Source organism: Halictus rubicundus, chromosome 15 (assembly GCF_050948215.1).
Source record: "Halictus rubicundus isolate RS-2024b chromosome 15, iyHalRubi1_principal, whole genome shotgun sequence".
NCBI lineage: Eukaryota > Metazoa > Arthropoda > Insecta > Hymenoptera > Halictidae > Halictus > Halictus rubicundus.
This window is the reverse complement of record NC_135163.1, coordinates 2,958,740-2,974,832: the sequence shown is the minus strand read 5'-3', so window position 1 is coordinate 2,974,832 and position 16,093 is coordinate 2,958,740. Positions and strand designations below refer to the sequence as shown.

Here is a 16,093-nt window from a genome sequence, read left to right as displayed (position 1 = left end):
TACTTATGGGTACCCCTAATATGACGCTTTTTCATGACCTTCCAATCTAATTTTGTATTTGAACTTTTCAGGTACCCGATGGTTGCAAACTTTCGAGCCTAGGATACGCGCTCGCCCCCATTATGCGTGTCTAATTCGTTGGCATTGTTCATTAGAAGCCCCCTGTGGAGGCATTTCACGTGTCAAACAAATGCCGGTGCGTGAAGTGTGTTAATTCTCGTTAACAGGAATCTGTCTAGCTTGGTTTGTCGACCAGGGAACAGCGAACTGGGAAGAAACGGTGCACTTATTCGTTACAACCGGATCGATGAACGAAGGCGCTGGCACAGCGCGGCAAGCTGGTCCTTCGGCGGCGTAAATGGCGAAGGGCGAAGGGCGAAGGGCGAAGGGCGAAGGATCCTGGCCCAAAATCCCCAACGCTCCTTTCAAAAACCAGTTCCGCGCCCTATTGATTTCGTGGGGCAAAAAATCCGATTCGGGCCGCAGCGAATGTCTCGACGGCGCGTCGCGCCGCGTCTAAATCGCGCATGTGCCCTATATGCCGGCAGTCCTCCCCGTTGGCAGACGTCCCCGCGACCCTTAACACCGCAGTACCTCCTAGTTAACGGGACGTCGAGGGTCGGCGGTCTCGCGTCACCGTTTCCGAGCGTGTACGTGCGTACGCGTGCGTGTTCGCAGGCCCGGAAGAGAGCCCAGAGCGGTGTCCCAACCCCTTGAACCTCGAAGCTCCACCACCGTCGACATCCGTCGAGACAGCACCGCTCAGCTACCAGGGAGAACCGTCGACGGAGAAGGCACGAGGATGCTGAAGATCGTGAAATTTGGCGCGAACGGGATCAGGAGGCTGCACGTCAGCAACAAGGTGCGAAATCCTCTCTTCTCTCGCAGCCCCGTTATTATTGATCCGAGGGATTCCCGTGGAAGATCCCGCGTCTATTGATTCAGCAGCTGGACCTGCTTTTGCGATTTTAGCGGTCGATTGTCTCACGGCGATTGAATAAACGTTCCAACCGGAGCACTTGGCAACGAGGTCCACGTTTAGCTTGCTGCCGAAGTGTCTGCGGCCCTGAGGAGTCCCTTACTTCCGGAAAGGGTTGAGCCAGGTAGCTGGGATATTTGTGCTCGCTGAGATAATCCTCTGTTCAGGCAGTAGGACAACCGAGGATTGATCGTGGGACCAGTAACAGTTGCGGAACGCGTCGACGTCGTAGTGGCACAATTGGCTCTACAACCCCGAGCTGCCGTCTCGAGTTTCGATTCTTCTTGGTCATATTTCCGAAGCTACGTGCGTTCTTGCTTCGCCAAGGTGGACGTCGATCACGCACAATGACGCGGGATCTCGCGTCATGCTATTCATGTTTGGCGTCCACGTGGGCGGTGGCAGTGGCCCATGGCCCATTTCAGCGACAGAAATACTTGACCGCTCTAGAGGCGACTCGCGGCGAACGGGCGAGCAAGCAACGCACTCCAATTAGAGACGATCGTTAGCATCTTTCTTCGCGGATGAATTACTGTCGACGATCGACAGCTACGGTGCATCGTTCCGTTCACGCTCGATGCACGCGAACTTGCCGCGCTTGTTTTTCATGAACACGGATGGCAATCATTTTTCGTGTTCGTCGAAATCGGGTCCCCGAAACTGGGTCAAGGATGCAGCGGGCACCGGTCGAGAATCTGTTTTCGTGTGTGTTCGTTCCGCTGATCCGAATTAGGGGTACACGTGGCAGGTTTCGGCTTAGGGTAGTTGGGGTTGATTCATCGAAGGATCAATACAGAACTACCCTGGCAACTCCCTTCGTACGTTTCGACGACCATCAGAAATCCTTCGCTCGCGGGACACGAGCATTGGTCTTCGAAGGGCTGCGATCTTTTCTCTCGGTGCCCATTGTCTGCGCGACCTGGTTCGCGCTCCTTTCATCCTCCGGGACGTGTCTTTTTCACGTGTTCATCGGATCGTCTACCACCTATTCGAGCGCAGTTGTTTATTTATTGTTGAACTGCGCATAACGAATTTGACTAATCCCTTTCCTCGGAATGACGCCACGGAGACGTATTGGGTTTCGTACGTTCTATTTGATTGTTTTTAACTTTCCATCATAAGCAAACATGTGCAATAGATTTTGGAGCAATGCAAATTATTTTATTTTCCAAAGCGTTCCAACTAATTTTTACATTAAGACAATGCAGACTTGGTGTACGAATTTTGTTGAATTGTCTAATTCGTGGGGGTGTGCGGCTGCCCGAAATGTCGGGTTCGGGTCGGGCCGGGAACCCGAGGCTTCAGTACCCGCACACCCCTTCTAATTCGACATTAGTTTTTAACAAAACCCGAGTCAATGTCGAGTTACTTTTGGTTCACGATTCAAACAAAATAAAAAGTTAATTAAACTTAGTACATTCTGTGGCACATTCCCTTAATTCAATCAAGAAGCTAGAACCAAAGCACATGTTAGAATAATTCACTGACTCATCGATTAAATGTCACACTCAACTTTCAAGGTTTTGTACAGTTTAGAATGGTCTCTTACCACCATTTTTAATAAAACCAGTAGGCGCCCTAATACTTACGGACGTGTGCACGCGTAATGAAAATTACGGATGCGGCAACACGACCGTGATAACGATCGTTGAGGTTGTTCTTTACGTTTTCGAAGGAAGCCTGATTACGATAGCAAAATTGATTGATTGCAGAGACGGGCTGCGGTGCCGGCGTCGAAGAAGCTCGGAACTATGAAATACTTGGACGCCGCTTTCGGAAGTGCCTTAGAATTAGAACGCGCGCAGACACGGTAACGAACACGCTCTTCCCACCTCTCTTGTGATTATTTATCAATTACCTCGTCGAACAGCCCAGCATTTCCGACCTCTCGTTACGTACCTTTCGTCTCGATGGAGCCGCGATCACGTTCGGAGGAGGTTAAAGGAAGCTAAATAACATAACAGTCTGTGGCCTTCGGAATTTGTTATATTTATCCTTTGAACGTACAAATACTGTGCACAGTGTTTACTCGATACATGTCCAAAACACGGGTCTAGCCACTGACATATATCGGCCAGGAGATACTACTCTTCGACAGTACTTTTTTGAGGTCTCTCAAGCTTCTTTATCCCTGGCTGGGTATACCCTGGGCAGTGGGGATAGTTCTGGGACTTTTATCGGCTAAGAATTTGTGACATATATAGAGTAAACACTGTACAGGTTTTGGTTATATCAAAATTGGCACCGCTATCCGTTGGAACTCTCGAAAAATTGGACGGTAAAAGTTCCTCCACTATTCCATAGTCTTTTTTTACGTGCTGCCAATCGCATTACAGATTCCCTGTCCTCCCTGGGGGAAAGAAGGAGATATGTGGGACTCCCCCCGAAGGGGTGTACCCACTAACTCCATCACGGCGACCTCCCTGAGCTAACGGGAGACAGCGAGGAACTCGTATGGAAAACAATTCGCCGCCCACCTCGCCAACAATAACCCCCTGGAGAGAACTATTCCATACCCTGGCTTCAGGGTATCTCTCGTGTTCTGTTGTCTTTTATTCACCTTGGCCTCGCACGCAATAGTCAAGGGCATTGCAGTCGGGGCTTCCGGGAGGCCGCAAAGCCGGGAGTGATAACAGAGAATCCCGGCGCTTCTCTCGTGATCAGAACGATTCCCTCGAGTTGCCCGGGATGCAGTTACCTCCTACTGTCTGTCGGAATTTCGAAATTTCTTCGAATTCGATTTCGGGCACGAGTATTCTTTGTGCTCATAGCTGACGTTTCCCTAACTTGTTCACTGATTACGCCAGGATAGGGAATAGGATAGGCTAGGATAGGCTAGGGTAGGCTAGGATAGGCTAGGATAGGCTAGGGTAGGCTAGGATAGGGGATAGGATAGGCTAGGATATGCTAGGATAGGCTAGGAGAAGCTAGGATAGGGGATTGGATAGGCTAGGATAAGCTAGGATAGGGGATAGAATAGGCTAGGATATGCTAGGATAGGCTAGGAGAAGCTAAGATAGGGGATAGGATAGGCTAGGATAGGCTAGGGTAGGCTAGGATATGCTAGGATATGCTAGGATAGGCTAGGAGAAGCTAGGATAGGCTAGGAGAAGCTAGGATAGGAGGATAGGATAGTTTGGGGTCTATCCTAGTCTACCCTAGCCTATCCTATCCCCTATGGCGTCTACATCGTGAATTACCTGGTCTTCAATTGTTTTGCATCTTATTTGTGGGACTGACCGAAAAAATGCCGGATTCATTTCGACGGTCCTGCACAAGATGAATGCACGCATATCCTTCAACTTCGGTTACGCAATTCGGAGATTAAATGGAAACGTTTAGAAGAAGCTAGTCCAGTTAAACTTCAACGATGCGTACAATAGTCCAATTGCTTATGTCGCAGACCGTTGTTGCGTATTCGAAATAAGGCTAATCGTTTATCACGTTCTCCTTACTCGAGGAACATCGTAACAATGGAGAAATAGATCCACGCACTCGGTGGAACACAATGGGCGCCAATAAATCCGATGCAATCGATGCTGATGGTTCTCAATCGTTCGCGGCGGCGCAATTCTAAATCATCGCCACGGCTAAGGTGTCGAACGCTCGCATTCGATCCTTCTATCACATGTAACTGCATTACGGCTTCAACGGCTTCGATTATGCTTGTTTTAATCGGTTTAGAATAACCGAGATTCGAATATTTTCTGTCGACCAAATTAGAATACAGTTCACTCCAGCACCAAACGATCAAAACATTGTTTACAGAGAGATTATGTATACGTGCACAGTCTTTTGAAACAATTTTTTTTTTACATTTAATGTGCATTCACTGGACATTTACTGCACAAGCCTGTATTTCGATGTTTTATGATGACTAGACCACGGATATTGTACATTTATCTTGTTGAAATATTAAAATCGAAAAATTGGATTTTTCCTGGGAAAAGCAAACTTCCAGACTATTCTTTTCAAACAATCTTTTTTACATTTACTGTGCATTCACTGCACAAGCCTGTATTTCGATGTTTTATGATGACTAGACTACGAATACTATACATTTATGCTATTGGAATATTAAAATCAAGAAATGGGATTTTTCCTGGAAAAGCAGATTTCCAGAGTACAGTGCATCGAAATCGATTGCGTGACCGATTAATTGAGAACCATTGATCTTCATCGATCCGACCCCAAGCATCGCAATTTATTGTCTTAACGATGCTGCTCCGCATTTAAATACGTTCGGCAGAAGGCACGATTTTGTTCTCCATTACTTTGCTGGATCGATCGAACGATCTCGCGCGCTTAGGGAAACGAGTCTCAGCACCGCGATAAGGGTAACGATCGAGGATAACAAGCCTTCGCAAGTGATGAACAACTGGTGTTCGTTCGAGTACGTCCTCGAGGCCGGACGGAAGACAATGGACGACTTCAACGTCATCGGTTATCACGCTGAGGATATCGCCGATTTTTATAATTCGTTCCGGTAAGACCCGACTGTCGCCTCTTTCGTCGAAAAATATTTAACACTAGAACTATGGAATCTCCCAAATTCACGGATCCCAAAGTTTTCGATGTATCCACTGATCTACCCGTTTTCTATCTATCTACAAAATATAATTTATTATTACGTCAGAAATACAATCACAAATACAAAATTATTCAAATCACAATCAGCGAGGTAATAACATACAAATATTGTTTAACGTACATCAGATGTCTATGTAACAAACGTAGATTATACGTAGTCAACTACGATTAAAATTGTGAGAATAAATTAATGGAGAATTATTGAATGAATTTCTTTCTTTGGAAATAATACAAACATTCGGTTATCTCCAGTATCTTTTTTTCCAAAATACTGACAAAAAGATAGAGTTAATATTTTTTCTGCTGGTATGTTTTTGCGTTTACTAATTCTAGTCATTTACCATGATTCCATGAATAATGATTTTCTGCAAAAACGGTTCTCCATTTTGCTCCTCGCTGTATTTATATTTGCAACGGAATGTGTTCACGTTCCAACAAATGTCGCTGAAAGTTTGGCTATAAGCGTCATAGCTATTTTTGTAAAAGAGCGTGAAACTTTAGTGCTCTGTAGATCTAGTGTTAAATACGTGTTCGTGACGAAATTGTCAAGTTTGACGCACGCTGGCCAGATGACTATCGTTCGTGGTGCACGACCATCCGTCGTTCTAATTGAATCTAATCATCTGTTTGCCCATAGGTGTGATTTGCCATTTATGGCGTATGAGGTATTCACTGGGTAAATCTGTTGTTCGGACACAATTGCGATGTTAACATTAACCGTGCCGGGCACTAGATATGGTTGGTATACATTGTTTTATGAAAATTGCAAGACTGAATTTATTAAGATGTGTCGCAAGTTTTATAACACCCTGTGCTCGAATGGACACATTTATTTAATAATTTCTAGTGCAAGCATTCTCGTCATTTCATTAATTATAAAGTAAAACAATGTGAAACCGGCCATTTGACCGATCGCGGTACGGTTAGTGTTTGCAACGGTAGCCATTATGATTTTTACTATTATTTTCAATCATGATTGTACGCGACTGTATAATAATATGTGATCGACTGAAGAAATTTATTTAATAACTGCCCTGAACTATATTCTTCGCAGCACCATAGTAAATTTTTACAGAATTGTTAGGAAGATTCCGACGTCACAGGCCGCATTTTTAGGGAACAGTATGCCATTTTATATTCTTCGAAGCACCATAGTAAATTTTTACAGAATTGTTAGGAAGATTCTGACGTCACAGGCCGCATTTTTAGGGAACAGTATGCCATTTTATATTCTTCGAAGTACCATAGTAAATTTTTACAGAATTGTTAGAATTGTTAGAATGGTTAACCTCTTGTCGAAAGGTTTTTGTTCGAGAATTGCAAACGACGTGCCACACACGTCGAGAATTAGTTTTCTGAGAATTTTCAATTGTCTTATTCCTTCGTTTGCTGCAATCTGTCTTTTCTTTGAGAAAAAAATTTGTTACCAGCGCGAAAAGTTAAATATCTGTATTTGAGAGGACAGTATTTGCGACCACCACTGACGATCGCAGAGATTTGTCGTTTGCCAATGTTTGCTTGTTTGGAGATGTCCGTATGCGGTAAAAAGCACGCCTCGCACCTGTCATTGCTACCTGTTGGCGTCTCCGTTATTTTTGGATCAGGCTTCCCTGTTCGAGTGGGGTCGTAGCACGTTTTCTCTGGCCGATATAAGATCGCGTTCATTTTTTATCTCCGCAGATATCGACAAAGATCTTCGAAAGGTTCTCGATTGGACAATAGGCGCGCGGAATCGATTCGTGTCTCTCGCGACAGTTATCCTGAGTTCTTTCGATAGTTCGGCGACTTTAACGAAGGGGAAATAGTTTTGAAAAATGAAGGAAAATAGATTAAGCATCGTTGTGCCCTGCGTCGCGATGGATGAGAATGATTCGGCGGATAGCAAAGCGTTAGTGCCGGTGAACATCCCCGACGATTACTCGATCCGATCGAAGGTCGCGTGCTCCATCTGGCTCGAGAAGAAAGGTTACAAGTCTAAGAGGATGCTGGCGCGATTCCTCAGGTAATCACTACGATCACAGTGTCCACTGATACCGTTTTTCGTTGTGTTTTTACAGCGAGTACAGCTTCATTCATGACAGCCATTACATGTAGTGAGTACCGTATAAAACCTGTTGTTCTTGCTGTTGTTGTTGTTGTAAGCTAATGCATGACACGAATGACAATGACCTGTCTCAAAGTGGAAAACCAGAGCTGGGTAAAATAGTGTTTTAAATAGTAAATAATTTATTTCAACACTAAACCTACCACGGTCAAAATGGCCGGTTCTCTATTTCACAATTATTGAAATTATAAAAACGTTTCAATAGAAAATTACTGAATTGACTTCTTTATTTGAGCACATATTATAATGAAAATCGTACAAAGTTTAAGTAAATTCAATCTTCTTCCTCCTATAAGACGTTTCACTTTTATATGTTTTGTGTTTGGTAGGTTTAGTGTTAAAGTATGCGCTGCAACCTTGAAAATAAAACATTTTTTTTAATGCAATAGGTTTTTAAAATAGTATTTTATTGGAAGAATATTGCAGTTCATCTGGAAATATTTTATTTCTTTTATTTTGAGCATTCTTTCTGAAAATAATGGTTAAAAATATTTTACTGAAATAATGTAATCGCGAATATTAAATAGTATTTGAAATATTTATTTCACAAACTATTGCCTACTTTTTAGTGAAAAGAATTTCTTTGAGGAACAACTTCGAAGCGAAATATTACAACTGGTTATTCGTTAGGTATTTTCTATTACCCCTGACAGAAAATGTTCGATCAAAATCGTGAATATTGTGTTTAGGTTTCCACCCATTACAATCTTAAGTGTACAGAGGGAATATTTTTAAATTTTAACAAGTGTACAGAGGGAATACATAAATTTTTAAATTTTAACAGGTATGGTGTAAGAGTTAAGAATATTTTACAAACAAATTTAATTCTGAATAAAATGATGGATTCATTTGCTCTTTAAAAAAAAAAAAATAGCCTGACAGAGTGTCCACTTAATTTCGTTCCGGACTGTATACACTGTCATTTTAAACCATTTTTCGACCGTGTTAGGGTCAGATTATACTTGGAAGGTCAGACGCTGAGGATCTGTAAACGCTAGATACAAAAACAGCTAAAAAACAAATTCTGTCGGCAGAATTACACGGGAACCTACTGTATAATATTTTCACCATTCCGCTCTGAATAGTAAACGAAATTGCATGCTCACAGAATAGTGCGCTACAGTCTGAGTAAATAGTTAACCAAGCCCACGGTTTGTTCTAGTACCAGAGACCAAGATCAAGCGACGAACGCCGAGGATGTATTGTTCGACATGTTTAAAAACGAAGAAACCGACCTGCTACCGGTCGGCAAGTTCTTGGCCGTGAGTACAGCTTGGCATTGCTCTTAGAACATGATTTCACACGCGAGACTAGTAGGCGAGGCAAGGCAAGGCAAGGCAAGGCAAGGGAAGCGTTGCCCTCGACGCTCTATATTATCTTGTTTCGCGTGTTTCAAGGCCCTGAGGACGACCGGTTTGCGAAACGACGACCCCAGGCTCCAGGAATTCTCAGACAACTTGCGAAAAGAACACTTGAAGACGGGAGGTCACGAGGGCGTTTCCCACGAGACGCAGAAATTGAATAGAGAACAATTCCGCAGGTGAGACGTCCGGTGAAACCGCACCCGTTTCCCGGCTAAGAAATTTCTCGGACAGCAGCTGCTCGAGTCGATTCGTGCTCATCGCTTTCGTGTTCCAGAGTCATCAACCCGAATATAGTATTGATCTCGAGAGCGTTCAGGCATCAGTTCATCATACCCGACTGGTCGGGTTTCACGAAACACATCGAGGACTTCTATTGGAGATGCAAATCGAACTCGGAGGGCAAGGTCGCCTCTTACATACCTCAGCTGGCTAGAATGAATCCGGATTACTGGGGTGTCTCGGTCTGCACGATCGATGGACAGCGGTTCAGCATCGGCGACACGTCAATTCCGTTCACCCTGCAGAGCTGCAGCAAACCGCTGACATACGCGATCGCGTTGGACAGGTTGAGCCAAGAAGTTGTCCATCAGTATGTCGGTCAGGAACCGTCCGGCAGGAATTTCAACGAGCTTGTGCTAGATTATAACAGTGAGTTTCGGTCGCTGATTGTTTCCTCTTAATCCACACCAGGTTTCACAAACGCGAGAATTGTTTTTAAGATGGCTGTTTCATATAAACGCTGAAAAATAGAATTTCTCTTAGAGCGGCGATGGTCTTACGTTTGGCAGAATTTAATTTCTTGGCTTGGTCGTGAGCCTTCTTATATCCAAATCACGCAATCATCTCTGAATTAACTCCTAATACAGTGATCTCTCTATATATGTCACCAAGGCCTGGATGATAAACGTCGCGGAATTATCCCCACTACCGCGGGGTATACCCCATGAGGAGCCACGAAGCTCGAGAGGTCTCGGACGCCGAGGAGCGTAAATACATTCGTCCTATGTTTTATTAGTCAAAGTCACAGCGGCAAATGCTGTCGACGAGATCCTACTATTTTTTCTCATGAGTTTCTCGGCCCCTCGCCGGGTATACCCCAAGGTAGTCGGGATAATTCTGCGACGTTTATCATCCTGGCCTTGGCGACATATACAGAGAAATCACTGCAGTGTATGACATTGGGTGATAGAGCCATTGGTCGGTCGATTATTATCAAAATTAAAGTCAAGTCGTTCGGATTAATTTTAAAAAAGCTGACTTAAAGAGCGTTCGAATACGTTTTTTAACAGACAGCATTTATTTCAAGGATTTCAATGAGAACTCGGATACATTTGTATACACTTTTCCAGAGAAGCCTCATAATCCCATGATCAACGCCGGCGCGATATTGGTCTGCTCTCTGCTGAAGTCGCTGATCAAGCCTGAGATGACGCTCGCGGAGAAGTTCGACTTCACGATGAACTATTTTAAGAGGCTAGCAGGTGGCGAGAATCTTGGCTTCAACAACGCTGTCTTTTTATCGGAGAGGGAGGCCGCCGACAGAAACTACGCACTCGGCTTTTACATGAGGGAGCACAATTGCTACCCGGACAAGACGAACTTGCGAGAGATAATGGACTTCTATTTTCAAGTAAAAAATCTACAATTTTTGTTCCGTTTCAACGGTCTTTCTCTTGCACGTTTCTAATAACGATACTCCGTTATCAGTGTTGCTCCATGGAGGCGAACTGTGACACGATGGCGGTTATGGGAGCCACCCTCGCCAATGGCGGCATATGTCCCATCACCGAGGAGAAGGTCCTGAAGCCTGACAGCGTTCGAGATGTCCTCAGTCTGATGCATAGCTGCGGCATGTACGATTACAGTGGACAGTTTGCGTTCAAGGTAACTAGAACAGTCAGCAAATGCTGTTTTAAAGGGACGGTAACATTTTGTTCGTCAACGAAAATAAATAATTTCACGAAATCATGCTATAAGATGTCGATTTAATCGCAGGTCGGGATACCAGCTAAATCCGGAGTGTCAGGAAGTCTTCTGGTGGTGATCCCGAACGTGATGGGGATCTGCACATGGTCTCCGCCTCTGGATCCTCTTGGGAATTCGTGCAGAGGCGTGCAATTTTGCGAGGAACTCGTCAGCGAGTTCAATTTCCACAGGTACGGGGGTCGGTGTTGCTCGAAAGATCGGATCGCTTGAAGCTTCTAGTCTGAACGAAATTAAACTCACACGATTACACTCTCGTCACAATTCGAAAACACTACTACACTGGTACAGTGACTTCTCGATATATGTCAACAACACGGGTCTTGCCAGCGTCTTGTATCGTTCAGGAGATATTCTGGATCACGGGGAAGTGGGGATAATTCCGCGACGTTTATCGTCCAAGCCTTGGCGACATATATAGAGAAATCACTGTACGATACGTATTCTGAACACTGCGAGTTGGTGAATCCGCGGTTCAGTTGCTCGCGCGAACAAATTTCCGATTGCACCGGGGCAATATGTGTATTTACGCTTGTCGATCGTAATACTGTATCTAAAAGCTAATCGAACCACGACCACGAGTGACAACACATTAATCAATTGTTTATTTCCCTTCCTTTGCTTTTCTCTCACGACCCGCTCTCTACACGTTAACCCGCACGAACAAACCTGCCCGCAAAACTCTCTGTCTGCGCCTTCGAAATCGGAACACGGACCATCCACCGGCCGACCGTAACTTGGGCTATTTTCATTGTCTCCCGTCGTTTCTCCATCCCGTCCCGATTAGTGTAGCACCTACTATGATCACAGGTACGACAACCTGAAACACGCGACGAACAAAAAGGATCCCAGGAGGCACAAGTATGAGACCAAAGGACTCTCCATCGTGAATCTGCTGTTCAGCGCGGCTAGCGGCGATGTCACCGCGTTGAGAAGGTTCGTTGAAATTGGTCAGGTCGATCAAATTGCTCCGAAAGTATAGCGGCATACAGACGGCACGATTTATCGTATAACTGATTGTTGTAGGCATCGATTAAGCGGCATGGACATGACACTGTCCGACTACGACGGTAGGACAGCCCTGCATTTGGCAGCTAGCGAAGGCCATCTCGACTGCGTCGAATTTCTGATCGAACAGTGCTCGGTACCGGACAATCCCAAGGACAGGTGAGCATGATTACGTATACGGAATTCCCGAAAAGTTATCGGACAACACGATCGATGCTGGTTCCAGCTGGGACCCTTTCTCCCGCCGCTCTCTTTACGCCACGTCAATAATCTCGACGTCAAATCTCTTCTGACTGTTGAAAAACGGCTAGCAACTGCTAACACAGATTCTATAATTTCTATTGTTGTAGAAGTTTATGTTGTTTGTTGCAAAACATGCCCGAACAGGGCATGCTCTTCACTACGGAATCGGAAAAATTAATAATTATCGCTAAATGATGAAAACTAAAAAATTCTGGACAGACGTATCCCCTGTTTTGGTCTATAAACTAATCATATGAATTTACATAAAAATTAATAAGGAAATCTGCAAATTAAATTTTAATTTTTTAAATACTGCTCGAAGAAATAACTTTTTCTGAAATTTGCACAAAACTTTAAATTCGTCGGTCCAAAACCTCACAATTTTAAAAAATCTGTATTGTCCTATACCCTCTAGTTCCCGAGATTAAAATTAATGATTATTTTTAAACGATGAAAACTAAAATATTCCGGACACACGGAATATTTTGGTCCATAAATGAGTGTACATAAAAATTAATAAGGAAATCTGCAAGATAAATCTTCATTTTTTAAATACTGCTTGAAGAAATAACTTTTTCTGAAATTCGCACAAAATTTGAAATTCGTCGGTCGAAAATCTCACAATTTAAAAAAGTCTGTATTATCCTACACCCTCTAGTTCCCGAGATATTTAAAAAAATATATGGTTTTTATCCTCGGCGTGTTGAGGGCTGTTTTCACCCCCTATGTATGAATCGTAGCAGCTAAAAAGAAATACCGTGCGCTAGGTAGTATTTTGAATTCGGGCTAATCACGAGGTGCATTTCAGATGGGGAAAGCGGCCGATAGACGAGGCGGAAACGTTCGGTCATATGCAAGTGGTGGAATACCTGAATAATTACGCGGTGATGCGCAAAACGGAATTGGAAAACGCAGAAGAGCCGACGAATAACGAGAACGCTGACCCGAGGAAAACCGTGGAGACCACCGCTCGAACTCCGCTACCTTAAACGAGGCTTTAGATAGGATATTTTTCATGGGAAACATGATGCGCGTGTATGCGTGTGAGCGTGCGTGTATGCGTGAGAAACTCGTGACGTAGAATAGGAAAAGGAATACATGGCCCTAGGATCAATGGACGCGATGACGGGTAATCAAGGTCGCCGTGAATCTATCGTTTTTTCGTCAAACCACGGCCAATTTCGTTCGTTTCTACGCTTAACTTTAAGTACTGGCTTGCCACCGGATTGACTCCTTTTCTTTCTTTGAAACCCACTGCAAAACGTGCTCCTACCATTGATATTTATATTTTTGTACACTTTATTCGTACGTTTCTTGCGCCGTCTCTTTTACGTAGTTACCTTTCCGTTACCGAAGGACACAGTGTCACGTGGCATTTTCTAGCGTTAGAAAAGAGGGTTTGCTAGTGAAGTGAGCGTTACTTACAATTAGATAGACAACAATCACAAGTTACAGCATTATTCCTTTCGACGTAAGGATCTACCCTCGAATTTTCAAGGTAGCAATCTCTGGCCAGACTGAGGACCTTTATGCGAATCCTTATTTTATAGTTTACCATTCATTAACCCTCTCTAAGGCTGCTCACCGGTGTCTTTGTTATTTGTTGATATTCTCGTGTGCTTCACAAATTAACAAGCGCCATAGGACGCATAAAGATCCGCATTCTATTCGCCACATCACGCTACGGATACATCCAACATTCGTTTAATCAACCGTTTGTTAATTAACGCTCCGGTGAGTTTTCAAACGAAGTTTAGACCACCGGGTGATCACGCGAGGGAAGAGATGTGCGAACATTTTCTTACGGATAGCGTTTTACTCGTTTATGTGATACTCATTCCTATTTGTCTAACGTTTAAGAATTCGCTCTCGACTGTTTCTCGTTTTCGAACAAAGCTTGCTGAAGAAACATATTTTCGTACCGTTACCTCTGGATCAGAAAAGTCAATAAAGCTACTCGATTGGTACCACTGTGAGAAATCTTTCTTCCGAATCAAAAAATCTTCTAAATTCCAAAGAGATACACCACGACGAACGTTCTGACCAGCGATGGGCTAACTCGAAATTGAAGTACGCGTAAAATACCGAATACTTCTATCGAATATGTAAATCGGTTGACGGAATGCATTGGCATTTTGTATTGAACGCGTTGACTGCCACGTCAGTCGTGTGCGGGTGACGCAACTCTTCGTCTATCTTTGAGAATTAATATTGCTCGTAATACAGTTACTTGATTAGGCAATGTTCGAGTCCAAATCGGTTGCAGAATCCGCGTGATTCGTGAGTCGGCGTGCCCGCGACCTCGTTCCCTTTAAATAGGATTTCGTCCGAGAGCGAACCAGCGTATTCGGGTGAACAGGAACTGTGATCTTTGGTGTCCTATGAGGACAACTATAGCCAACGGTAGGCAAAAATGTTGTTGGAACGGCTACCCTTACGGGGAGAATGTACGCGAAAACGTTTTCCGTTTCCCCTGCAATATTTTTCTGTCTCTTTGTCCGTCTTATAGATTCTATTTCGCTTCCCGCGCCGATTATTTAAACCATTATTATTTTGATTTTGTACCGCTTTTTAGAATGGTACCGGTGAATTGGCATCGTTAAGTATACAACACCAATTTTACGTTTCAACAACCGATAGATGATTTTTATGCAACATCCTCAGTTTTTAAGAAATTCAACTTTAAAAAAGCAGTGAAATTTTTCGAATTTTTACTGCTCAACCCCTTGCCCTACAGTATCCAGTCATACTCGTGAACAGAGTTTAATAAATATGTATGTTATTAATAGACTGCGGGTTTTAGGCGTTTATGATAAAAATGGGTACGCAGAATTTAAAGCAGCGGCCATATTGAAAAGATTTAAGGACCTCAGCGTATTAGTTTCGGTTTAATAACATAATTAAAGGAAGAACAAATTTTCTATTTTCCTCCTGTGTTTTGCAATGAATGCAAACGTTTTTTATTTTGCATAAAGATCCGCAATCTAGTTATTAATTTCTCTTAAACCGAAATAAAATTCTATTTTGGCGTCGATAATGTACAGCTATCGAAGAACATACAGGCATGCGATAGATATAAATTTTCTCCTTTTTGTTTCGGAAACTACGAACTACAAAAAAGTTCTAAACCGTAAAATAAATCGTAGCGCAAGGGGTTAAACCGGAAAAGTTATGCGAACGATTCCACAAATTCTCCCGAGTACAACGATATATTTTTTTACGACATTATACACGTTTAAACAATATCTAAGGAGACGCCATTGGACGCAGCAATTTTCTCGGAGGATTTCCGTTTTATTTTGTAAATCGAAGGGCCCGGGGCGAACACGAACTTCCGCAGTCTACCGATAACGACAAAGAGAATTATCAAGTAAAGTCGATGTCAGCGTCAATTACTCGAAAGTCTGCCTTAACGTAGTCGAGAACGGGGTGGCAACGTGAACGACGAGCAAAGGAATCTTTGCGCGCATACGTGCCCGAACGCTGTGCGTCGAAGGAGAATGCCTAACGGATGCGACTATATAATAAGTTTATTGGAAAATACAGATTGTTATCTCGCTGGACGGATCTTGTTTCCAAACGCGGCGTTCTCTCGCGTTAGAAGGGAATTCGCGAAGCGCGAAGACGAACATATCGAAGCGCGTTTCCCCGATCTTGTTGGGCAACTTTTGCCAAATGTATTTTCAAAGTGAAGGACAATAATAATGAATGTATATATAGTTCGATCGTCGGCGAACACAGTTGTAGCTTGCCCTCGAGCATCCACGATTACTATCCGCGCCTGGTCTTGAGACGTTTACCTTCAAACGCGAACGGGACAAT

At 43.7% G+C, this 16,093-nt stretch overlaps 1 protein-coding gene across 7 annotated transcripts; it reads left to right on the top strand.

Annotated features, from left to right (window-relative positions):
- Positions 1-573: 573 nt before the first annotated feature.
- On the top strand, positions 574-13,664 carry Gls (glutaminase). 7 transcript variants are annotated; one of them, XM_076800497.1, is made up of 12 exons: positions 574-862; positions 2,692-2,789; positions 7,627-7,662; positions 8,836-8,935; positions 9,071-9,213; positions 9,312-9,685; positions 10,387-10,667; positions 10,745-10,921; positions 11,033-11,193; positions 11,813-11,956; positions 12,047-12,187; positions 13,080-13,664. In XM_076800497.1, exons 1-12 carry the CDS (start codon positions 803-805, stop codon positions 13,258-13,260), a joined length of 1,896 nt encoding a protein of 631 aa, XP_076656612.1. In that variant the 5' UTR covers positions 574-802; the 3' UTR covers positions 13,261-13,664. The 7 variants fall into 7 exon arrangements, with proteins under 7 accessions (XP_076656612.1, XP_076656614.1, XP_076656616.1 ...); XM_076800499.1 differs by having other exon boundaries at positions 577-862; positions 11,831-11,956; XM_076800495.1 differs by lacking the exons at positions 574-862; positions 2,692-2,789 and adding an exon at positions 7,357-7,571.
- Positions 13,665-16,093: the final 2,429 nt, after the last annotated feature.